Source organism: Manis javanica, chromosome 1 (assembly GCF_040802235.1).
Source record: "Manis javanica isolate MJ-LG chromosome 1, MJ_LKY, whole genome shotgun sequence".
In the NCBI taxonomy this organism is placed as follows: Eukaryota; Metazoa; Chordata; class Mammalia; order Pholidota; family Manidae; genus Manis; species Manis javanica.
The window spans coordinates 25,413,015-25,438,218 of record NC_133156.1 but is presented as its reverse complement, the minus strand read 5'-3'; the positions used below and the strand labels follow the sequence as shown (position 1 = coordinate 25,438,218).

Here is a 25,204-nt window from a genome sequence, read left to right as displayed (position 1 = left end):
TACGCATCGATGAATATATCCTTTTGTTAGCCATTTTATTTTGCAAGGACAGTTGGACTGCTTCCAGTTTTGTCCTTTTCTGAGTACTGTTTCTGTGATATCCTTGTCTGAGTCTCTTGGGGCACCTGGGTGTGCATTTCTACGGGGACCTGCGGATCTGTATCTAGAGGTAAAACTGCCAACTCATAAGGTTCCCAGAGCCTCAAGTTTGGTAGGTCACAAATGACAAACTGTTTTCTAAAGCAGTTGCTCTAATTAAGAGTCCCACCCGTGTGCGAGAGTTTGCACAGCTCCATAGCCTTGTCAAATAGTGTATGATTGTTTTTTTTAAATTATAGCCATGCTGGTAACCTGTGTGCTATCTCATTGTAGTTTACATTTGCATTTCCCTGATCACTAATTAGATTTAATACTTTCTCAGATTTTTTTGGCTATTTGGATATCCTCTTATATTTAGAGTCTATTCAAGCTCTTGCTACTTTTTCTATTTACTGTTAATCTTTTCTTTATTAATAAGTAGGACCACTTTCTCTCTAATATATATGTTTGTATATATATACATATATATAATGTATATAGATAATATAAATGTGCATAAATATAAATATAGAATACATATGTATTAGAGAGTATTAGGATGTATTCTAACTGTAGACTTTGAAAGTTTTTGAAACATCTCCTCTGCAGCTTACTTTCATACTTTCTTAATAGTGACATTTTATCTTTCAACAGTTCCTAAGTTTAGTCTCGTTTCTCTCTCTTTTCTCTTATGAGTGATGCTTTTGTTTGTTGTTTTTGTATTTTCTTAAAATCTCTACCCCAAAGTCATAAGGACTTTCTCCTATATTCTCTTCTGGAAATTTCCTTGGTTTACCTTTAATATGTAGCATAATCTACCTCTAAGTGACCATACTCAACGGTGCTCTGCGGTGCCACCAGGTCATAAATCAAGTGTCCATATGTGTGTGTGTCTGAGCTATCTGTTCTGCTCCATTGATCTAGGTTTCAGTCTGCCCTGATATCGTGCTGCTTAGAGTATTGCACCACTGTGAGTCTTGACACACAGATGAGTTCTCTCAATGTGTTCTCTTTCTTCAAAGCTGACTTGGCTGCCTCTTTCTCTCCTGCATTACCATGTGCCTTTCAGAAGCAACTTACCCATTTCTGCTCACATATACATGCACACTCCTGGATTTTTGTTGTTTTGAACCTATAGATGAATTTGAGGTAAGTGTTAACATCTTTAAAATAGTAAGTCTCCATTCATTTAAGTCTCTAATGTCTCTTAATAATTTTATATACTTTGCATAAATGTCTTGCAGATTTTTGTTAGTTTTATTCCTAAATATATGAAACAGTTGATGTGATAGTAAAGGGTATTTTTTAAACATTTCATTTTCTAATTGTTCGTTGCTGATATATAGAAATTAAATTGATTTTGTGGACACCTTGCTAAACTCACTAACACTAATAGTTTATTATTCTGGATTTTTTATGTTCACAATCGTACCAGTCATGAATAATGACAGACTTATTTCTTCTCTTCCAATAATTATACAACTGATTTACTTGCCTTACTGAATTTGCTAAGCCCTTCCACACAATGTTGAAGAAATGTAGTAATAGGGAATATTGCTGTGCTGTTCCTAGTCTCAAAGGGAAAGCCATAATTCACCATTGAGTATACTCTCTTATAGGTTTTTATAAATATCCTTAATTGAATCAAGTAAATTACCTTCTGTTTTCAGTTTGCATAGTTATTTTAAAGTCAGGATCTGATAGTTCTCTCTCTGGAGCCCCTGTCATGAGCAGAGTTAAAGACAAGTGACAAACTGGGAGAAAATATCTGTGAGTTATACAACAGAGAGCTAACCTTCCCAGAGAATTCCGGTAACATTGCCAGATTCCATTTTCTCACACATATTAGAGCACTGTTTCAGGCCACTGCTGTCAGGAATGTAAGTTTTACCAGTCCATGAGCCTAAATAAATTAGGTTTTCACAAAGCTAAATGCCTTCCTTTCAAAGGATTGTCTTTTCTTCTGTGGGTATGTTCTCTCTCATTTTAACAATAAAATACTATTTTTCTAACAAACCATTATTATAAAACACAGTCAGGGGTTTTTAATGTTCTTATTTGCAAAACTAAAAATTAGTAACTTTTTGCAGGTCCCTCTAACTTCTTCAGTTCATCCTATTGGTGTCAGAAACCTCGGACCTCATCTGTGTATTGGTGACCCTCAAAGAACTGGCAAAGGAAAGGAAGCCAGAGCATTACGGAGAAAAGGGGTGGTGATAAGGGAACCTTTGGAGATTATGGAGAAAGAGGAAGTAAAGCAAGGCTGTGCAACACCACGAAGCCAGGGCAGAGAAGGATTTCTACTTGGTGACTGCGGTTGGCTGCGTTAGCGCTGCAGAGAACTCTGAAATGCTTACTGTATTTAGTAACAAAGAGGATATTAGTGCTTCTGGTGTGAAGAATAACAGCAGAGCAGCAGGGCCAAGACAGAATGCTTTTCAGAAGAAAAAAGGGTGGTGAGGACGTGGAGACACTGACTTGACTGATTTTTTGGGGGAATTTACTTTTTAAAGGAGAGATGTGTGCCTCTGTCCTCATGTGGACAGAGTAGGATTTGAGTCGATTGGGTGCTTGCTTGCTTGAGTGGTTGACTGGTTTAGTTGGTTGACTGGAGGAGATTGAATAAGATTAATGTTAACAGAAAATCCCTTAAGGGGAAAGACAGGAGTATTGAAAATGTAAGAGGTAAAGGAAATAATTAGCAGAAGAGAGATTCTGAGAAGAGGCAGTTAGATGGAATGCAGAACACAGAGGAGAGGCTACACTGAGGGCAGAAAGGGAGACCTGTGTCCTTGGTCCACCAGAAAAGATGCTTCCAGAACTCCAGCCAATACTGTGCAGTGTCTGCAAGGCTCAGCACTAGTCCATCAGTGTGAAGGGGTCCCATGCCCGTGTCAGGTCCACCGAAGTCTGGGATGCACAGAAATCTGTAATCCAATGAGACTCGAATTGGGGAGAATGACCACCAAGAGGAATAATAGCCAGTGAAAGTCCCTTGGGACGGGGCAGTCAACGAATCCGAGAGGGATAAAGGGAGAGGCAAAGAGCACAACTCTCCCCTTCTGTCCTCTCCACGTTTCCCATCAGGCTGCACCCTGTCCCCTGCACAGACACCCTCCCCATATCCACCTAACCTTCACACGCCACAGCATTCATTCTCTGAGTTCATTGTGCTCAGGCAGCTTGTAGGAAGAACTTAGTCTCTCAGACTCAAGCAGAACAAGACAGGTGTTTGAAGACTAAAAGGCAAGCTTTCAGCTAAAAGAAAGCATCTCTCAAGGTGAAGTGTATACAGTTTCCTGGTCAGTAAAAGAGATCGTTTGGGGAGACAAGCATTCCTTGTGCCCTTATGTGGATTTATGTGTGATCCACATAAATGCACCAGCCTAGGGGAGACATGGGGCTGAAATCTACCCCTGGTGAAAATGATACTGACAATTTGAAATTCACCTGTTTTCTACTATCAGTCAACATGTATCCAGCCCATACTTTATTCCACATAGGTATGTATCATTACCATAAATCAGTTTGTCTAAACATCAGACAATATCTGAAGAGTGAGATGGGATGACAGTTTTCTGAGAAAATCTGTGAGTAGAAGAAGCCTGAGGGAAATTAACAGGCATTTGGCTTGTCCTGAAAAATATGACAGAAATGGGGCTTGGTGACCTTCCTCGAAGGCAGGCATCTTTGAAATGGGAAGGAGGTGGGGTAAAAGTGTGCATGAAATGGGGTCTGGATCTTGTACTTAGTGACTGATGTGGCCATGCAATCCTTTCAGGGCAAACAGTAGAATAAAGGTGTAAGTTTTCTAAGCTGAGGAAACAACACACAAGAGGCCAATTCCTCTCCACTCACCATCACATAAAAGCTTTCTTAGCAAGACTTTATTGGTTTCCTTCACAGAAACAGTGAATCATCTGCCCCACCATGGTGGGCTTTCAGTGAGGCTCAGACATGTCCACAAAGTGGGACGGTCTCCAGTGGGTGGACTCGAATGAGCTGGATCGCCTTTGCTTCTCATGGGGGCTGCACTGAATGGTGTGCCTTCCCCTCTTTGAGATCCTGTTTCCCAGGTGGGAATGGATGTTGTCTGACCCTTGACCTAGCACCCAGAGGGCATTCGGTTAACATTTGCTTGACGCTAAAGGAGCAGTTTCCCTGGTGCTGCTCTTTCAAGAGCGACTGGCTCTCTGGCATCCATGGCAGAGGCTTCATCTGCATCTGAACAGGACCGAACTCCGCTAGGAGTGGTGCACTCTGGGAAATGGCCTCCCTGGCCTGGACCCTCTGTGGTCCCCAAATCCCTGGGGCCATGGGGTCGTCGTCTCTGGCCTCACTGTGGAGAGAGACTCAGCCAGAACAGCAGGCTGATGGGTAAAGGCTTTGGCCATCTGTAAGCAGGACTAACCCTGGAAGAGAATCAGAGAAAGCAAAGAAGGGCATGTACATCTCCTTGAATTCTTAAACTGAGAACCCAAAAAGTCGTTCTCACCTATTGTTTCCCAGTAACACAAGGAAAGTGTTGGTGGGCAGGAAAAAAACTGTCCTTGGGCAGCAGCCCAGCAGGCTTCAAAAAGCTATCAAAGAGTCATTTTAAGTCCCTTTGCACAGACATGTCCAGAATATTGACCATAAGAGAGAAGAAGAGAGACTATTCCTGAGTGATTTTCTCCAGTGCTCACACCTCCCCTCGGCTGTGTGTTCGGCAGGGGCCCCACAGAAATTGCTGTGGAGGCTATCAACATAGTTTTAATGTAGGCATCCTCGACTTTTATAACCCCCAACTTTCCATAAAAGCTCATTTTTTCCATTCCCACAGATGGCAGGAAGAATAGATAGCCGAATATACCCTTCACAGATGTCTATTGATTCTTTTTCATTATGTGCCAAATACAGCAGGGATTTTTAATTATTTTTAAATTGTATGACAGAACAGAATGATAAATGGAATAAATAGAAGACTAAACAATATTTTGTCATTGGAATAAAAATGTAAGCCTGAAGCTTTGGGAGGTTTAAATCTTGTAAGGGCCTCTTCCTTTGATTCCTCTTTTATTCCGAAAGGATCCATTAATTCATTCATTAATTTAAAAAGTTATTGAGCATCATGTATGCAGGCCTAAGTTACAGGATGGGGATTTAGGATGCAGAGGGCAAGGGGTAGGGGATAGATTTCATTTATTTACTTTCAATTCATATAAAATTTATACCTTAAGATGTCTTCAGGAAGATATTCTGGGGTGAAAGTGGGGAATTATGAGAAACGCAATGGACAAACTCTGCGCATGGCCAGTCTTCCTCCTCCCCTCCCTCATGCATCCTTTCTAGATGTGACCCAGGTGTTCCACAGAAAAAGAAACTATCTTGATCCCTCTCATCTGTAACAGTTGAATGTTTGTTTCCCCCTAAGTGAGTCTGTCGCTGGGAGATGGGCATTACTTGGATCCAGCCCTCAAAGAACTCAAGGTTATCTTCATGGTAAATCTCATGAGGGAACACAAAATACTGTCTTCAAAATTCCTTATAAGGCCTCAGCCTTCTATTGCAAAATTGTCTTTGATCAAATGTTTGAGCCATTTTTCTGGATCGTTAAGAAAGTATTACTATTAAAGGTTCATGAGGACATTTTCATTGCTTATTTATCATTAAAAGACCCCCATTAATTTTCAAAAGAGAGTTGAGGCTGCTTAAAACAGAAGCTGTAATGTCCTAGGGCAGTTAAGAGAGAAAAACGTGGAGAAGTAGAGGAAGCTTTATTACAGCTCCTATTATTTTTTCATAGAGGTCACAAAACATGGTGCAATGCTAAGGCACAGCAAGCCTCCCCCTGCACCACACCTTCCTTAAGTCCTCTTTTCTGAGCTTGTGCTGAAATTGCCTGTATGACAAGGTTAACTGAGAGCCCGGCAGTCTCCAGTACTTCACAAGCCTTAGCTTGGCCAGCTCCTGAAACATACTCATATGGGAGATCTTATCATTACTTTATTTTAAATATGAGAAAACAAAAGTTTAGAGATCAAGATTCTTGCTCAAAGTCACACCACTAGTGAGTGGCAGAGCGAATTCTAATCCAGGCAGGTCTGATAATTTCCAGAGCACTTCATTAAGGTACATTTTTGAATAGTAGGTCACAGATCAACATAGTGGCCTATGAGTCCTTTTCAACTGAGTAAGTCAGAAGAGCAATGATCAGAGCACATCCCACATAGTAAAAGGCAAGAAGTATTTGAGAAATTGTTTTCAGTGGTGTGCATGTGCGAGCTTGCTTATTTGTGATACAAAACTTATTTCTAATTGTGAGTAACTCTCTTTAAAAAATTCCAAAACTGTTGCACTGAGATATATTGATTCTCATTCATTCATGTCCCAAACATAGAAGGACTACTAGTTTTTATGACTCTGCTCTCTACAGAAATCTTTACACAAAAGAAATTAAGAGATTTAAAAATCTAAGACTCAGTATGCTTCTTGCTGGGTGAATAGGCTTCACAAGCCAAACTCCACAGGCGTGCAGCTGAGGGTCCCTAAAATAGTCACACCTGACTGGTCTCTAGTGCCTAGTTGCTGGTAGTAAATCATTCATCTGTCACTCCCTTAGAAGCAGAGAAAATGTTTTTTGCTTTTTTAAGAACAAAAATCCAGTGGATAGAAAGCATAGGCCACATCCCCACTTAGGAAAGGCCTAGCAGATGCATCAGCTTCTGGGGGACAGCGTCACTGTCACATTGACTGTCCCCCGGAGAGGGCCAGACTCCCCTTCTTTGCATTTATGGGATTTTGAGGGTCATTACGACTCAAGGTCTAAAGCTCAAGTAATGAGATGACTACTCTTCCTCTCTAATGAAATCACTAAAAGCTTAACATGCACATGTAGCTCAGACATGTCTTTAGTGCCTATATGAAATTCCTGCCTTGTGATAAGGGGCATTATTTGCTAACCAACAAGGGCCATCAGGCTCCACTATCTTTAGGAAAGCCTGGTAGCCTGCCTGGGTGGGGCAGCAGACCACTCCACGTCAGCATTTTCTTGAAGGACCCAGATGTAACAAGAGCATTTCCCGAAGAACCAGAGTCAGAAGTGCCGTCATAGTCTCAGGCTTCATTTTATCATCTTTCCATGGAAGTAATAACACCAACCACACAAAATTGCTATTAAGATTAAAGTGAGATAATTAGGATATGCCCAGTACAATGTAGATGGTGCTCCACGAAGGTTTGTTCTCTATCTTTCCACTATATTAACAAACATCTTACCATTGACTCAAGGAAATTTCTGGCCATGATTCAGGGGCATGGTTAGGAACTTTGCAAACACCCCTCTCTTCCTTCAATTACTCATAATGACCTGTAGCCATGCCTGAGTCTACAGTCTCTTTAAATCAGCTTCTGTGACATTTCACCTTGTCCCTTTTTAAAACTACGTGACTTCCACAATTTTAGTATTTACAAAGAACATACCTCTTTATTTTCTGAAAAGTACTGTTACAAAATTGAAAGACTGTCTCTTACGTCTAAATGTCTGGCATGTTTTGGTCATCCTATCCACAGAGCAGGACATGTTCTCAGTGCTAGTTATATGTCCTTACCGCATTCCTTCATTCAACCCAGCAGTTGTTCAACTCTTGTCTTCTCTTACGTTCTCAATACAGAGACTGTTGTCAGTTCATACTCTTAGGGGACATATGCTTCTTGAAATATAGGTTCCTGACTCAGTTGATGTCTTCAGAGCAGAGTGGTTAAGAGTGGGTCTCTGGGACTGGGGATGGGGGTGATTTAAACCAGCCATATGTGACTTTCCAGATGGGTGATGGCATTCGACCTCCTTACTCCTGAAACATAAAGGACAGTATCACCCAGACGTGGATGAAATAATAGCTGAGATAACCATTATGCAAAGGCCTGGCACACGGTAAACTCAGTGAGTGTCAGATATTATTACTACTAGCTCTCCTTATTCAGAGGTGGTTCTGCACTCCTAATTCATGCTTCAGCTGTCCTTTTGCCTATGTGTCTATTATTATATGTCACTTCAAATCCTTGTAAAGGACTAATTAGTAAGCAAATCCCTCTGTTGGATTCTGCTAGCTTTGATTTCATACAAAAGTAGCACAGTAGCTTGGGTTTTGTTTACTATTGCCTTCATCAAGTGGAGTCAAAATGGGCCTTGACTCCATTGCTGGTACGGCTGGTGTTGGGTTCATGATGGTGATTGGGTAGAACATTCTAATTAAGAATTTCAAAGAAATTGTGCACTGAGAATAACATGAGACAGATTCAACACAGAGTGTTCCTGGGGAAGTAAAATGAATGGGGCACCATGACAAGAGCTCAGCCATATTAGCACTTTCTTGCTATTACATGACATTTTGGTCCCCTTTCCCTTAGATTTTGCACTGACTGAAGGCGGTACAGTCACTCCTTTGTGCACAAAAGGATATTTTCCCTGCGGGAATCTGACCAAGTGCCTGCCCCGCGCTTTCCACTGTGACGGCGTGAACGACTGTGGGAACGGGGCTGACGAGGACAACTGCGGTGAGTCCGCCTGATACCTGCACACGGAACAGTAATGCTCCCCCGGCAGCGGGGCGGATCTGCTCTTCTATAGGGAACACAAGTAATTGATCCCTGATTGATTTGTCGTGATGACCTGAATATTCATAAAGGTTGCTGAAACCAGAAATACAGTATTATAAAATATATTATAAAATACAGAACAACAACATGTATAAAATACAGTATTGTAGAATTAAAAATATTTTATAAAAATTGAAGTTGTATTTTGAAATCTCCTTGGATCCCCAGATTTTGATTTTAAATGGCTTCCTGTGGCTACCTCCTTAAGGATTACTAATATGGTTCAATTTCAAGAATATCCTAATCCTGCCCTGAGAATGAATTCTTTGACCAGGTGCCCCTCCTCATGGAGAGGCTGGCTGCCTTGGCCATGTGCCCTGATCCGGAAGCTCCCCATCAGTCTAGGATGAGCACCTGGTCTGTGGCCACAGCATCCTAGTGTATCTGCTGTGATGTACTAAGGACCTTCTTGTCTTTTCACATACTTATCTCACTAGACATGGGTTCCTCGAGAAGAGTTTATTTGTTCCTGATTTGTTTTGCTGTCCCAGAGCCTAAAACAATGAAGTCCATCGCAGGTTCTCAATCGGTGATAGGGGGCAGCCCTCCGGATGCCCATGGGCAAGTCAATCAAGCTCCTGGCCTTTCCTACCCATGGCATGGGGATCAGAGATTCTGCAGGCTTATCTGCCTCATGAGGATATTCTGAATGCAAATTAGATAATTCCTACAAAGGCATCAAATTGAATCATTTAAAAAACCATTGAAAGTATTATAAGACAGAAATTAATTAAAGATCGCAGGGCTCAAAGGCACCTGTGGACAACATTTTAAACTGACTTTTCTGTCTGTGTGGACTTTGCTATCATACATACGATGTGTATACCTTTTTAAGAGCATATGCTAAAGTAATTATACTTCAAATGATGCCTCCTTTTTAAAATGAATATGATTTTATTGCAAAAAAAGGAAAAGAACCTTGGCAAATAAGCAAAATCATATCTTCTGACAAATTAAGAAAATATTATTTCTTTCAACAGGAATGGATAGCCTTCATGAAAAGGAATTTCATTTTTGCTTTATTAAAAAGATCAGGAGACATGAGTTTTATCAGAACTCATTACATCTATCAATGTAATATGTAATGCTTATGCATTTGACAAAACAGAATTCAGATTATATTGTATTATTCTGAGGACCTCAAAATTAAGATAATTTAAAATGTCAGCATAGAAATAGGTGACAGTTTCCAAGATGGATACGTGTATGTAAAATAATTACTGATTTACATTGTATATTTCAAGATAAATACATTTGAAATATTTGTAACTGCGAAAAAGGGGAAAACTCCAAATGTTTACCTAGCTCTTTGTCCCTTACCATTGATGTTATTAATACTTAAACAAATTTTTAATTGATTTCATTATCAAATTTTTATACTTTTGCTTTGTAGTTTGATATTTGGTTTATAGAATAACTGACACATATTCATAACTATTTCACAGGAGACACAAGTGGATGGGCAACTATATTTGGCACAGTCCATGGAAATGCTAATAATGTGACATTAACACAGGAGTGCTGTAAGTGTTATTGGTTCAAAGACTCAGTATCAGCTTTGCAAGCAACACGGTTTGTGGCTTATGGATTTATATGGGTAGTGTGATAAATTCCCTTTAGAATTTCAATTTCAGTTCAGTGTATTTCAAGAGTCGACTCATCTGTTGTTTGCCCATAGGCTGAAAAGAAAGAAGAAAAAGACATTCTCAATTCATGATCATTTTATGTATTAGTCTATCATTGCAAGAATATATAGGCATTGAATGATTGTGACAAATAATAAAGATCTTATTCCCTCTAATTATTTCCTTCAATAAAGATATTGAGCACTAACTATTTTCCAGCCCCTACATCAGACATTGAGACTACCATAAGATGTGGTCCCAACCCACAAATACATAGTTCACATTGCAGTAAGAAAGACAAATCCTTACAGAGGCAGGAAGGATACACTATTAATGCTAAATTGGAAGATTTATGTTTGCACAGGCAACGTGGACGCCCACTGGTAGAAATGATTGCCCTGCTGGGAGTGGGGAAAGATCCACAGAAAAGACGACAGTGAGATAGACTTTGAAATCCTTAGATGGAGGGAAGGGTAGAAGGTAACAGGATGAGCAGGAAAGCAAGGCCAGGAAAGTGCTGGAATGGGAAGGTAAAGAACATGGTTCCCCATGCCTTTGGCAATGGTTCTGAGTGCATGAGGTGAAGGACATGAACCCAGAGAGGGGCCAGCCCCTAAGGGGCTCTGGGTACACACTTTGGAGATTGGCCTTGATGCTGGAGATAGAAATATGTTTATGTATATACATGTATTATATATGTATACTGTGAATATAGACATAGTTATGTAGGTGCATATATGTTTTTATATACACATTAGTAATTACATATGATTACATACATAATGTATATATGTATTAAATACTGCATTGACAATATCTTACATACTTTATAATACCAGTTTATAATTACCACTTATTATAGACTTATTCACAAGTATATCATGTATAAATTTAGAAATGAAGAAGATTAGAAACAGACAGAACTGGGAGTCCTAATATTCTCTCCCTGATGCCTTACACATGTCCCATGTGGCCGTCACTGCTGTACACAGTGGGCAGCCCCCCAAGTCGTGTGCTTATTTTCTTTCAATCAGGAGGAGAAGCACAGGATAAGAAATATATGTGAAAATGATCCCTCCACCAGAATTGTAGAGAATGGGTTAGGATGGTGGTTTTCTCCCTGGGACAATGTTGCCCCTAGAGAACATCTATTTATCAGTAAATAGAAGTCTGCAACCTCAAGGTTTTAATCTAATAACCACTATTTTCAATGCCAATATATGTTAAAGTAAACATTTTGAACTTATCTTTAGGAAGCTGAGCTACCTAGCATAAACCTATAAACAACATTGACTATTTCCCAAAACTTTGTATGCTAAAATGCATCTTTTGAATTGAGCAGGCATTCAAAATAAGTGTGTTGAATTTACTAAAATTCAGTGAAGTTAATTTTTAAAATAAAGTTTAAAAGTGATCTAGAAGAAGCAGAGCAACTTGAGGGAACTTACAATCAGATTTCAACAAATTTAAAAAGTTAAAATTTGAAAATAATTCTCATTTTTCTTAGTGCCATCAAAACAAATACCCATAGAATCAGAGATAAAATCAAATGCTCCATTAGTATAGCCTGGTCATTCTCTCTGCCGAACACACACACATACACACAAACACAAACACATCCACACAAAGTGACTGTCCCATGGAGTGACTTGGCCTGGTTTCTCCACAGATTCTTCACACCTTTATATGCCATTATTTCCATAATGATGTAAGTTTCTTCAGAGTAAATTCTGAAACCTTCTTCTTTCTTCTGAATGCTTCATATAGCTGGATCTAAGTTTTTCTCAACTTTACAGCTTCTCTACAACTTGTATGACCTACTTTAACTTTCTAGCCAGGAAAAACAAGAACCGAAATGACAGGGTATCTGACTTTTTATTTTAATAAGGCATAATGGTGTCTATTGTAAAAACCTGCAACTTCACACAGCTCTAAGAGGTTTGAAAATGGGAAAAGAACTGAACTGAATTTAAATTAACAGTATTTATTGAACCAGTTCTTTGTGCCATTCAATTAAATCAAATTGCCTCAATTATACGCATTCAAGTTTAAAGATTATACCATAGAGAGACACGCAATTATAGTAACATTTTTCATTGAGGAAAACTTAATCTTACTTTACTAGATACTTTTCTGATATTTAAATTTTTCTGTGGCTTCTTTCTAATCACTTATTATATGCCTATGAAATAACCTCTGGAAGCTAGAACGGAGATGAACACCAAATCAGTCTATATTTGACTAGGAAAGGATTCTGACTTGTTTTTATCATAGGGCTGAGTTAGTCCTTTTAACAAGACATAAATGTCATATACATTCAATGCAAAGAGAACAACATCAGTTCTTAGAGACAAAGTCATAATTAAAGCAAAGTATTTTTGCCCTAGTGAAATCTCACTCTTTTTGCCCCTAGTTCTAGACCAGTTTCCACAGCGCTGTGACTGCAAAGAAACTGAGCTGGAATGCATGGATGCTGGCTTAAAGTTCATGCCCCTGACTTCCAGCAATGCCACATTACTGTGAGTAGATGTCAAATCCTCATGCTATTTGCCCCTAAAGTCATATGAAAGCCATGTAACCTGATCCAATGTGTCTTTGTTCTGTTTTATGCTACTTGTATATTGGCAAAATAACAGCACCTGCTTTTAAGACCACCAGCCATCAGAGAATTCCAGTCCTTCTCTAGGGAAAAAAACATATTCAACACTCTATGTTGAATTAGCCAGGTTATGCTTTAGTTCACAGATGTCCGGAGTTCTTATTTTTAATTGCTTTCTGATGTATGTATTATTAGGAAAATGCCAGATCTGTACAACTAAAAAGAAATCTCAAAAAGGAAGAATACTCACATAGTTGATCTCATTTTTAATGGTGGCCAAGACTGCAGAGATATAAGAGCTATGAAACTAGCTATGTCATCATCCTGTGAGTTTTTCTGTGCTGTGAAAAAACCTTTTGAGAGCCTCAGGAATTTCAGTCATGTCATAATTTGGGCATGCGTGAGTTGGTTAGGATTTGTGGACTTTTTGGTTTTGTTAAGTAGAGTAAAAAAGTTAAAACTGTGTCATAAAACTGTGGCATTTTATGACACAGCAGACCAGACAGATCACAGAACATTGCAGCCCAAAGCAGCATTATACACATTCTTTTCAGGTACACTTGGAATGTTCTCCAGAAGAGATCACATATTAGGACAGAAAAATGTCCCCATCAATTTAAGAAGACTGAACGTGTATCAAGCACCTTTTCCCATCAAAATGGTATGAAACTAGGAATTAAGGACATGCAGAAAACTAGAGAAAACATAGAGATGGAAGCTACACAACGTGCTTGTCAATAATCAGTGATTCAATGAAGAAACCGAAGAAGAAAACAAACAATGCATGGAAGCAAATAAAACAGAAACCCAATGGATCAAAGTATGTGCAATGGACCTAGAGTGGTTCTAAGAGGGACGTACATAGCAGTGGAGGCCTCCCTTAAGAAAGAAGGACAATCCCAAACGAACAATATCCTCTCACAAGGAAAGGAACTAGAAAAAGAGGTACAGACCGGTATAGGTTCCCATTTTTGTGTCACCATAGCACAGGGAGGAAGAGCAGAGTCTGTCCAGTCAGACATTCCAGACTATTAGACATTCCACTGTAGACATTCCAGACTATTAACTAGCTGACTAGACTTGTCAAATGTTTGCAAACTGCTTTAATTGTGCTTCCTAAGCTTTTTTTTTCTGCCATGATAAAGTTTTAAGTTACTTTGTTTTTTTCAAGTGTGTGTTAAGTAGTTTGGAACATCACCAGATATTTTCTTCTCAAGCACAGTTTCTAAGGAAGAGTTTGGTTGGTCATAACAACCATAATGAAGTCTGCTTTACATGTTATTTTAGGTCTCTTAAGAAAAAAAATTCAGTCTTCCAGATAAAGTTTAATCAAATACACAGAACTTAAAAAGATGTAAGTAGCTATTAATAGTGTTTTTTAGGGGGAAATCCTTGTGATGTTTTGTTTAAGATGTTTTTGATCCTAAAGTAAAATGAAATACAATGTTGATTACCTTTATCATTAAATTAATTTTTCTAAACATAGTGAAGATTAGAAAAGAAAGCATTGAAAAGTAGTACCTTTACATTTCATAACATAGCTGAGCTAATTTTGATTTAAACTACTTTTATAGAGTTAAGAGTTGAGAACAGGCATTTTAATAAGAAAACACATAGTTAAATGCATTTCTCCAAGATATTTGGAAAATGACATTGCAGATTCAGAGACATTAGATGCACTTTTTAACTTCAACGAAAAATGTTAGCATAGGCAAGAATGATCAGATCATTTAAAACACATGACAGGCTACAGGCTGTCTCTCAATAGGAGCAAAAACACAATCTGAGTGAAATCAGGGATAAGATATCGGAGGAAATAAAATGTTAATAAATTGGTTGCAGTCAGCAGTGAAAAAATGGTAATCAGTAATGAACAAAGTGTCAAAATGTTGCCAATATCATCCTAGAAAGCAAGCCAGGGTCAGAGGTATATGACCTAGAGACAGCCTCTATGGGGGGACAGGGATGGACTGTAATTGTCACAATTTACATAACTGTGTCTTGATAGAGAGTCGTTGCTTTGATTGCCAGCTCACCAAACAACTTTATGATAACTACATTAACTTTCCAAATTACTCATACTAACATATTTGGGAAACATTCTTATTTGTGGAATAAGATAGTTCCCATTTGAGTAAAGAAAATGAGATTATTCAAACTTTTATGAGTTTGACTACTGTGTATCAGTCCCTCTATGCCCAGTCACTCTGGGTTAATGGAGAGATCAAGTTTCTATACTTGCCAAGATGGTCATTAGAGTAGACTTAAAAATTAGCCAAGTTATGCTGTGAGGCCCCTTGGCAGGGCCATCAGCTTATTTTATCCATCAACTTTTGGCACAGAGGAAGAGTTTTTAGAAATGTGGAATATGTCAAAACCAGGAATGAAAAAAGTCTGATCCTTTGCTGATACTGGAAAAACATGTTTGGTTTCAGATCCCACCGACAGCTGCATGCTCTTCATGAATCCAGGTCCAGAATCCCCAGTACAAGAAAGGGAGTCATTGACGTAGGTCCATTAGTGAGGTAGAATTTTATGTGAACATAGATAACCATGCCTGGGTTTGACTATAACCTGTGTGAATTTCATCTGCAGTCAGGACCTTCTTCTCCATCCTGGAAATGTGGTCACATTGTCATTGTCACACAGGAGTAGCTGTGCATTAGCTCTGGGTTTCCAGATTCCTCTAGAGAACGCACTGCTTTTAATCTTACTGGGAATTCTTAGGATCACCACATACTCATTCTGTGAATCAATATTGTCCTTGCACTGCCTCACTTATGCTCAAGGGAGGACAAAAAAGAGCACTAGCAGAAAAAAGGGAAAAGCTTCACAGTTTAGAGCACCTGTTGAAATTCTATTACCTGGAGTCATAGAAGTTTTATGAATCTCTAATTAAATCTTTTCATTATTCATGAGGTAATTAAAGTCTGCAATGGTTAAATGAGTTACCTAAGATCCAGAACTAGTTAGTGGAAAAGCTAGAATTAGAGCCTGTCTTCGGATGCCTAATGCAGCGTTTATTTCACAATAACCAGAAACATAGAGATGGAAAGAAATTGTTCTAGCATCTAATTGAATCTTCTACCAACACATACTGCTCTTCAACACACAGACCACCCCACCCCTTGTATACATGTTTTTCCTTCTAATTTGGGGAAAACCATCTTTTGGGGGGGGCAGAAGGATCAATTGAGGATCAAGCAAAGGAGCATTAAAATTAGACTTCTCAGGCCAAGTGCTTTCCCAGACCTCTGACCCAAAGCCTTGTGCTACGTCTATATTTATCTCTCATAGTATCTGCTATTCCACTCAATGGAAGAATATGGAATCACTAATTTCTCTAATTTAGGTCCCAGTTTTTCCTAGTTAAAAAGAGTAGGGATTAACCTTAACTGCCTGAATCAGCTGGAACCTTCTCCATATAAATATTTAATTCTGCTTTGAGAGAACTTAGGTACCACATCATAACCGGAGTATCATCCAGCAAGGGTTCTCCTGATGCAAGGTGCTATTGGACGCTTTCTAGGCTATTTGATTCTCCTAGAGACTCAGAGAAAGAGACTAGGAGACTGTCATCAATGAATATTCACTAAGTGTCTATGCCATGCAAGGTGCAATGCCTTATATTCATATGTCACTTTTTAACGTTTACAAAGGGTTCCAAGATTTGGAATTCTTATCTGATCCTCAAAATCTGCAAGGTGAGGCAGAAATCATGAAGGTCCCTTTCAGGATGAGGAAACATACTTGGGAAAGAGAGGTTGTTTGCCCGGAGTCAGCCAGCTGATGAATAGCAGAGCTTGGCCTCAAAGCCAGACCTCCGATCATGATCCTTTGGAAGCTTATCCACACGGTCCAGTCTCAGAATATTGTTAACCATCAAGGAAAATGTCCAGGAACCAAACTCTGCTTTGAGAATGACTCAAGTTCTTCACAAGTGTTACTAGAAGCTTGTAGAGCCGCTCATAAGCTTGGCAACCCTTCCTTACGGCCGCTCCCCTCACACCTCCCAGCAGCTCCTGCCACTCTTCTCCAACCCCTGGGCTCAGCCCACCCCTGGTATCTCCTGTCCTTAAACACTACCTTTTCTTCCAAATTCTGCATTACAACAGCTCAAGTAACCAAGGTAGCAAAACTCCACCTAATCACTATGCTCCCAGCACTCTGTCATCTGAAAATAAGATGACCCATCTTTACCCAAGATCTGGTGTAAAATACCAGAGAGGATGTGGCCAAGTCACCTTTCCAGGGCCTGTTATCATCATCCTTCAGACAATAAGTATTGTCTTCTGTTTCATCCATAAACACATCATGAAAAGACATGATCTGTGTCTGGTTGACATTATACCAAGCATTTCTGTTGATCAGTCTTTCAGAGAAGAAGGTCAGGAGGATCTGACATGCCCTGTTCTCTCCCTCTTTGAGGTGCTCACAGAGTGGTGTCCTATGAGCCTGCTCTATGATCTCTCCTTAAACAAATGTCAAGCTCATCCAGCTTGTGAAATCTACTTTTTCCATTTTTGAAAAATGAAAACTATGCTTTCCATCTTTAATTTTCCAGCTGATCTTCTCCTTTCTAGATTCCTCAGTAATTGGTCATGATTCAGTGTTTTCATTTTTGGTGTTTCTCAATTTCTAGGAGAAATTGCTCAAGCCAGAGGGCTTTAACTCATTTTGATGAATGTACTCTACTATCTGGGCTTGAACTGCCCCGACCATGTATTCTCTCTATTCATTGCCATCCTGAGATTATCTCTTGGACTGAGATGACAGGAATAATGTAGGAGTTGAGCATTTATATTTATATATTATTTCATCATATTATAAAACAGTTTCCATACACTAGGCTTGGTCATTTCCTTAACATTTTCTTATTTATAAAGTATAACTAGAAATATATTTCCATTTCCCACAGTATTCTTTACTCTCTTGATTTTGAACATGACTTAGATCATTATTTGGACTACAATTCCATTTTTATGAACCCTTCCCATTAAACCTTGAATTTTGAAGAATCACCCCCACTGACCACCTCCTTCTGAGTTGGATGGTCCTAGTTTTCTCCCAGTACCATGTACCACCACCCCTCAATGTTGCATATGTCAAACACACATGAGGATCAATGATTATTTGTTGAAGGAATGATGTGTACAACTAACCCACAGGACTAAAGCAAAGGTGGGTAGCATCTTCAGCGGGGAGAATGAAAAACATAATCAGAAACCCTCAAAGGATATTGTGACAAGAGAGAAAAGGGCAGTTTATAAGAGAAAAGGGTTCCCATAGGAAACAACGAAACATATGCTGGAGAAATCATTGAATCATAATTGTAGGACCTTTAAATTCCTGGCTAAAGAATTTCAGTTTTATTCTGTTTGACCAAGGAAAAGGCCTACCCAAAGGTGTGTTTTAGATTGTATTGAACCAATAAACTTAATATTCATTTTTAAGTTGTATTGGGATAGATCCTAGGAGATCACCAAATTTAATATTTAATGCTAAGTGACTCTCTGGTCTGGAATGCTGTAAATACTCACAGTGGAATAGAGGCCATTTAGGCATCCAGAAAAACAAATTCCTAAATCAAAATGAAATTCTAGTTGCCAGATGGGTAACTCTTGCTCAACTTATCTGAATACTTTTACTACTGATCAGTTTATTCATTTTAATAATCTTTTACTATATCCAGCCTTTCTAACATTGCATGGAGGGGAGCAATTTCAGATGACCTTTCAGAGAAATAAAATATAATTCAGGAGATTGACTATAATAGTTTATCACTGCTACCATGGAAACCAACAGCAATTTTCCTCCTCATTGTAATATAAACCTTACATAAACTAGGAATTCCTTCTTAAACTGGGTTGTTATTCAATGCAATTATTGGCAGCAAAATGTAATTCAAGTCTGCCTGAATCATGGATGCAAAATGTTGGATTAAAAAATAGCCTATAAACACACATGTCATTACAGCATTTATTTGCTCTAGTTTCAGGTACATAAATTCCTGGCATTTCTGCTTGAAAATCCCTGACAGCTGAAACAGCAGGAATTCATGAACTAGTAAGTTATTGTTAGAAAAGCCATTTCATGTAAAGTATATTAAATGGGCTCCTATCTCAGCTCTGTATAAAAAGAGGACACCATTGCCAAATTGTCATGTTTCCGAATTTCCCCTTATATTCACCTAGCTACTATTCCACAAAGAAGAAAGCAGGTGCTAGGGGATCAAGTGAAAATGCAGCAGCCTAAGTCTGAGACAAGATAGCTGGGATTCCAGTTCTCAACAGGGTGCCAGCAAGCTGACTAAATAGAAGACTGGAGGCTTTATTATTGTAGGCATTGGAATCTTAACTCACGGTGAGGAAGGCAGTTAGGCTGTACATGTCAGATGAGTCATGCAGATCAAATGCACAAGGTCAAATTCAGAACTCACGATTACATGCATCCCTTCAGTACTGACAACATGTAGGTAAAATGTGCCTGGTGCTTTTGAATTACTTACCCTGAATAAAATGTAAACAGCACTAGATAGGTAGTACATTTTATATTTAGGAGGAACTTCAATATACCTTTCTTATAATATATGCTTTTCCCTTTTTCACATGCTGTTGCAACATAATTTATCATATTAACTTTCATCACATCACTGCAAGGGCTTTGAAAATGCTGAAATGGATACTGATCTATATGGGTTTATTTTATTCATAGTAGAAGTTTAAACCAAAGGCAGAATTTATGTTGCAATGGGAAGCGTCTTCTCACAGACACCGTCCAGAGACTGTGGATTTGGAATGAATGGCACAAGGTCTTCTGGGATTCCGGTCTACTTTGTAGGAGAGAAATTGATGCTTTCTGAACTGCTATGGATGTATTGCAGGTGCTCTGTAGTACCGATCTTTCCACGTGGCAGTACACAGATAAAATGACAATATTTGTTCAACATTTAGGGTAAAAAAAATGGGTTTGCTGGTAACTGGAGCCTCGTCTCCTCTTTACCTAGCTGTCTATGGGGCTGAGGGCTTCAATATCCTGGCATACCTGGTACAACATTCATGACTCAAAGGCTGGGAAGTTTTGCTAGGAAATAATTGTGGCATAACAAAATTCACAGGTGGCTGAATGAGCATATGTTTCAGCATAGATTTGCAGTGAAGTAATGTAACAAGTAAATGTTACATATTATATATAGCAAGAGCCAAACCAAATAAAAAAAGAGAAAGGAAAGTCATTCAAAGGACTATGTGCCATTAGTTACTATTATTAGTGATATTATTTCCTGTCCTGAAAGGTCTTTAGAAAATATGAATTCAGGGCTAACCTCCCATTGTATAATGAGCACAGGAAATGGAAATTATTTACATAGATTGCTTCCAACAGTGCTATTATGGAATCAAGACTATATTGCTAAATTGCTTCAGAGGTTAAACAAGGCATGACCCTGTGAATACTAGCCCCAGTTCAACTACTGATGCTACTTGGGACCTCGCCAGCTGGCTTTGTGCTTCTCACTCTGTATCTCAAAATAGAAATGATTAAGACTTGCCCTCTCCCTTTGGGGGAGTTAATGAGGAGTTCAGGGTGGAACTCTGAGCAGAGAGAGCAAGACAGCTCAGCAGTGAGAGGCTGGCCAGTCTCACGTGGTGTGAGACTCCAGCAAGTCAGAACAAGAAGGCCCCCAGACTTCCGGTTTGTGGCAACAGGACTAGTTCCCTCCACCAACACATCGCACTGGAGTTCCATGGTCCAAATCATGCACGCATGAGTCTCACCGGAGGGGTGCTAGGGGGACAGCATGCATTGGCTGTGTTCAACATGAGAATAGGATTTGGGAGTTTATAAACCAGTTTCACAAATTGTCTTTAGGTAAAGAAAGTGGAGAGCCCACCCAACAGCCTACTAAGTACAAAAACCGTAATCACATGGCATTTGTCTTATTCCTACCAGATTCCTGCAGCATAACTGTATTAGACACATATCCAGGAAAGGATATTTTGGATTACATAATCTGCAAATATTGTGAATAACTTCTTTATAATTATATTATGAGTACAATTTTCAGTATAGATTAAAGGGTAGAATGGTATATTTAAAAGGGATGATTTGACTATAAAGAAACATGAGGAACAGGTTATCACAAAGTACTTAGATTAGTTATTACCCTGAAGGAATTATTAAAAGATTCCTAGTTTTACCATAAGGTGGATGCAAAGGTTCTCCTTAACCTTATCTTCTCAAGTGAGGCTTATTTCCACAATTTTTGAGCATTTTATTTTTTCTAACCCTTGATAACTTACCTATGTACTTTCCTAAAATGCTAGACTTTTAAGGATATGACCCAAAAGGACAAAAGCAAAAATCGCCCCACATATTTATTACAGTCATACTCTAACATACTGTAATATTCCACACACTATTCTGAGGCACTTTCCAGGACTGGCCCCGGGATTGCAAACACTAGGCTTGGGGATATCTGTATTTCTTGGTTGTGTTTTGATTTTTCCTCTTCCGCTCAGCTGGCAGAGTGCTTTCAGAAACAGATGTCCATACTTCATAATCATCATGAGAAGCTCATATTCTAATTATATGTGAATGACAGACAGTATAGAGTTTGCCTAATTAACTCACCCATGCTGTTTGTAGGTATCTCAGCCACAACTGCATTACAGCTCTCAGACCTGGAGTATTCAAAGACTTACATCAGCTCACTTGGCTGTAAGTATGCTAGCTCTTTCTTCCTCCACAAAGGATCTTGGTCTTAATTCCATTTGTGTATCTTGTTTTCCTTATTGTCATACAATCTGGAGCACTTTACCCAAGCAATTCAGATAATGGCATGCCGAATGGAAGTTGTGTGTGAGGAAACTGGCACCATGCTTTTCCAGGGGGCCTTCTGAGCCCAGCAGTAGGCTTGCTTGGCCCATTCATCCTGTGTTTACCCACAGCAGGTTTTCTCAATCTCAACTCTATTGGTATTTGGGGCCAGATAATTCTTTGACTGGAGTGTGGGGAAAATATGTCCTGTGTATTTTAGGGTAGTCAGCAGCATCTGTGGTCTCTCTACCCCACCAGATGCCAGCAGCTCTCGCTTCCAGAGTTGTGACAACCCACAGTATCTCCAGACATTTCCAATGCCCCTGGGGGAATGCCATCTGTTGAGAACCACTCACCAGGAAAGTAAGCCAGTTCAGGACTTTTGTGATTTCCAGAGCATTCATAGAAAAGTCTGAAAATATGATAGTTCCTGGCGTTTCACCACTTTCCAGCCTGAGCCTGCAGCTCCAGCCCAGATACCTGTGTTTGTTTCCATCAGTTCCAGGGCTCTCTGTATTTGCCCAGTTTCCATAGGTTGGCCTGGTCTAGGGGGCAAAGCCAGGACGTCAGCTTCATGCAGATCCTTGGATATGCCGTGGCCCCATGCTTAATGTTCCAGGCAATGCTCTTAGTCTCCTTAGACCTCTTTTTTCTCATCTGTAAACTGTAGTCCTAATTCCTTTTGAAGAGTCCTGTTGTGAGGATTAAATCAGAATGCACATATGAAGTGCCACATGCAGAGCCCCTGGCATATAGTAGGTGCTCATGTTAACTCCCTCTCTAAATCCTACATCAGGAATTCTGAGAGGAAGATGAAATGGTACCTAGCTTCAAAGGGAAAGGGAAGGAAGGCAAATTTCCCCTTCATCTAATATTTTCTAGGAAAACACCATATATAGTTAAAAACCAGAGATTTGAATATTTAAATATTTTCAGTCTTTCATCTTCAAAGTCCTTCATGAGTTTGTACAGACCTTATAATCACATGAACATCATGAGACCGCTGAACCATTCGTGATTTCCTGAGCCTTTGTCCATTCATTCTTCATTTGGTCAGTCAGTAGGTCTAAGCATTTATGGAGCCCGTACTCAGTCAGTCAATCAGTGCAGCTTGTGCCAGACCCAAGTATCCAGAGGTGAAGGGTATGACCTGGGTCTTTAAGTCCAGTGGGAGGTGGAAGCAGGAAGAGGAAGCAAGCAGCATAGACCTGACAAGTGCTGGCAAGGGGCTTGTAGGAATTTGGAGCAAAGGACAGCTCCAACCATGGGGAGCCGGAAACGCTCTTGAGGGAGAGAAGGGTGCCGAGTGTGGAAGGGCAGCAAGATCAAGGGCAGGTGTTGGGGGAAGCAGGATTGTCATAGGCCTTTTATTTTTTTCTGCTTTCATTCCACAAATGTCTCTGATGCTGGACGTGTTTGTGATGTGTTTTCTCAGAATTCTAGACGACAATCCAATTGCCAGAATTTCACAGCGGTTGTTTACAGGATTGAAGTCCTTATTTTTCCTGTAAGTATTCCTCTACATTTCGATACATCTGTCTATAAATTGCAAGGACACCAAACACTAGCTTACACACAGGGCTTTAAAAAAATCAAGTTAATATTTGTATTACTCAAAACCTTTCCTGTCTTTCCAGCCGCAATATTACTGTTGCTACTTCCTGGCCGTATCTCCAGGTATATTTTGAGTCTACCAGTTGATTTCTTTTTTAATTTCCTTTAGTCCTCAGGCATGTTTTTATCTGCAGTTTTTGACCAAAGATACTATTCATATTTATCTCCTGACTACATATAAGTCTGTTAGAATCTCCCAGGGGGTCAGCTCCAACTACATTTTTAACAGAGTAAAATGTGCCTGTGCCCAGCAAGAGTCACTGAAAATCCTAAAATCTTCATCCTACAGAGCTTTTCTCATAATTACATTTTCCGTGCTTATTAATACACTGGAATGATTTATCAGCAGGGTTTTATTATGTTCCTTTACAGTTGATCAAATAGCTCATTATTTTTCCATTTGTCAAAAGGAGCCACAATATCATAAATTAATCATGCCGCTTAACATGCTGATGAGCTGTTTTCTCTCCCCAAATGCCTCCTATTCTCACTTCTTAGATTTAATGCAGTTTCCAATGCAGCACTTTAATATTAGAAATGATTAGTGTTTCCCTTAAAAAGAAACTTTGGATGTACGATGCTGGCAGCTATGTGACAGGAAGGAAAGTGCACTTCCAAGACTCAAATTCCTCTTATGTTAAAAGAGGGGTAATGATACCAGCTTAGGGGGAGTGCTGTGTTAGGCCCTCAGAACAGCACCTGGTACCATCAAAGCCCAATACATTATAGTTACTGCTATTATTGTGGCGATATTATAGTAATTAATAGCATGGTATTCAGCACAGAGAAACACTCAGTAAAATGATGGGCTGTTCTTTCCCTCAATTTTATTAAGTTCTAATATTAATTGGAAGGGAAAAGGAGGCATAATGTCCATTATACCAGCCCCACAATGATTAGGAGGAAGACATAAAACTTGGAATGAAGTAAAAATAAAGCTCAGAGCTGTTATATCAACAAGGGTGCCTCTAGATATATGATTTGTGCAAAAACATTAAATATGTTTTTCCTCCACACTTTCTAGGGATTTGGAAGGCAATGGAATAAAATACCTTATGAATTTCACCTTTCTGTCATGCAGTTCACTCACTGTGCTGTAAGTATACAATGGAATTCAGCAAATGAGGGGAAGACCAAAGGATTTGGAAATCACATGAAAATATTGACAAGGAATTTTAAAGTTGTGTTCTGTGTACAGCCTTGGTCTGACACTGCAGTATTAGAAAATGAATACATGGGTTTTGATCCTGATGGTGGGGCTGAGCCTTATGCTCATCCGCCCACCATTTAAGTCTCCAGCGGCTCTCCTTTTATCTGAGGGCAATCATCATTTCTGTGCATCCTCTCCGATGAACTGGTACCCAGCCCATCATCACCAAGGAAATGGGATAATGTGTGTGAAAGTGGTTAGCTAATCGGCAATTAGTTGTCACTGCCAATCACACTAATCACTTGATGTCTCTCTCTCTCTCTTTCTAAAGAAGAAAGCCATAATTTTATTCTAAAAGGAAGACTGTCTAATGTACTCTGATTGGCCAAAGGTTCTGATTGGTGATTCTGATTACTGATTATGTTTCTATGGAGTCAGGAAGGCAGAAAGATCACTTAACGGGCAAATTTTGCACTGGTAAGCTTAGAAAGTGAAGAATTTTGCCTTTGTTTTAGCCTTAGTTGTCCACATGTAGTAAGCACTTGGTAGTTTGTTGGCTGGGTGGATGGTTGGAAAAGAAAAATAAGAGTATATCCATTCCTAGTGGTTTAACCCCTCTTCTCCAGCAAAGGAAGAGATAAGGCTACTTCCAGGGTGTGTATTTATTAATGAGATTTCAGATTA

The 25,204-nt window shown here is 39.3% G+C and overlaps 1 protein-coding gene across 1 annotated transcript in view; it reads left to right on the top strand.

Annotated features, from left to right (window-relative positions):
* The first annotated feature begins 776 nt into the window (after window positions 1-776).
* LOC140843325 (relaxin receptor 2-like) overlaps window positions 777-25,204 on the top strand; it is a 41,797-nt gene continuing 17,369 nt past the window's right edge. Inside the window, 11 exon segments of the mRNA XM_073212288.1 lie at window positions 777-797; window positions 7,632-7,646; window positions 8,409-8,613; window positions 10,161-10,238; window positions 12,754-12,863; window positions 14,227-14,263; window positions 14,266-14,293; window positions 20,890-20,961; window positions 21,586-21,657; window positions 23,192-23,263; window positions 24,395-24,466. Coding sequence (XP_073068389.1) covers window positions 777-797; window positions 7,632-7,646; window positions 8,409-8,613; window positions 10,161-10,238; window positions 12,754-12,863; window positions 14,227-14,263; window positions 14,266-14,293; window positions 20,890-20,961; window positions 21,586-21,657; window positions 23,192-23,263; window positions 24,395-24,466 — 782 coding nt within the window.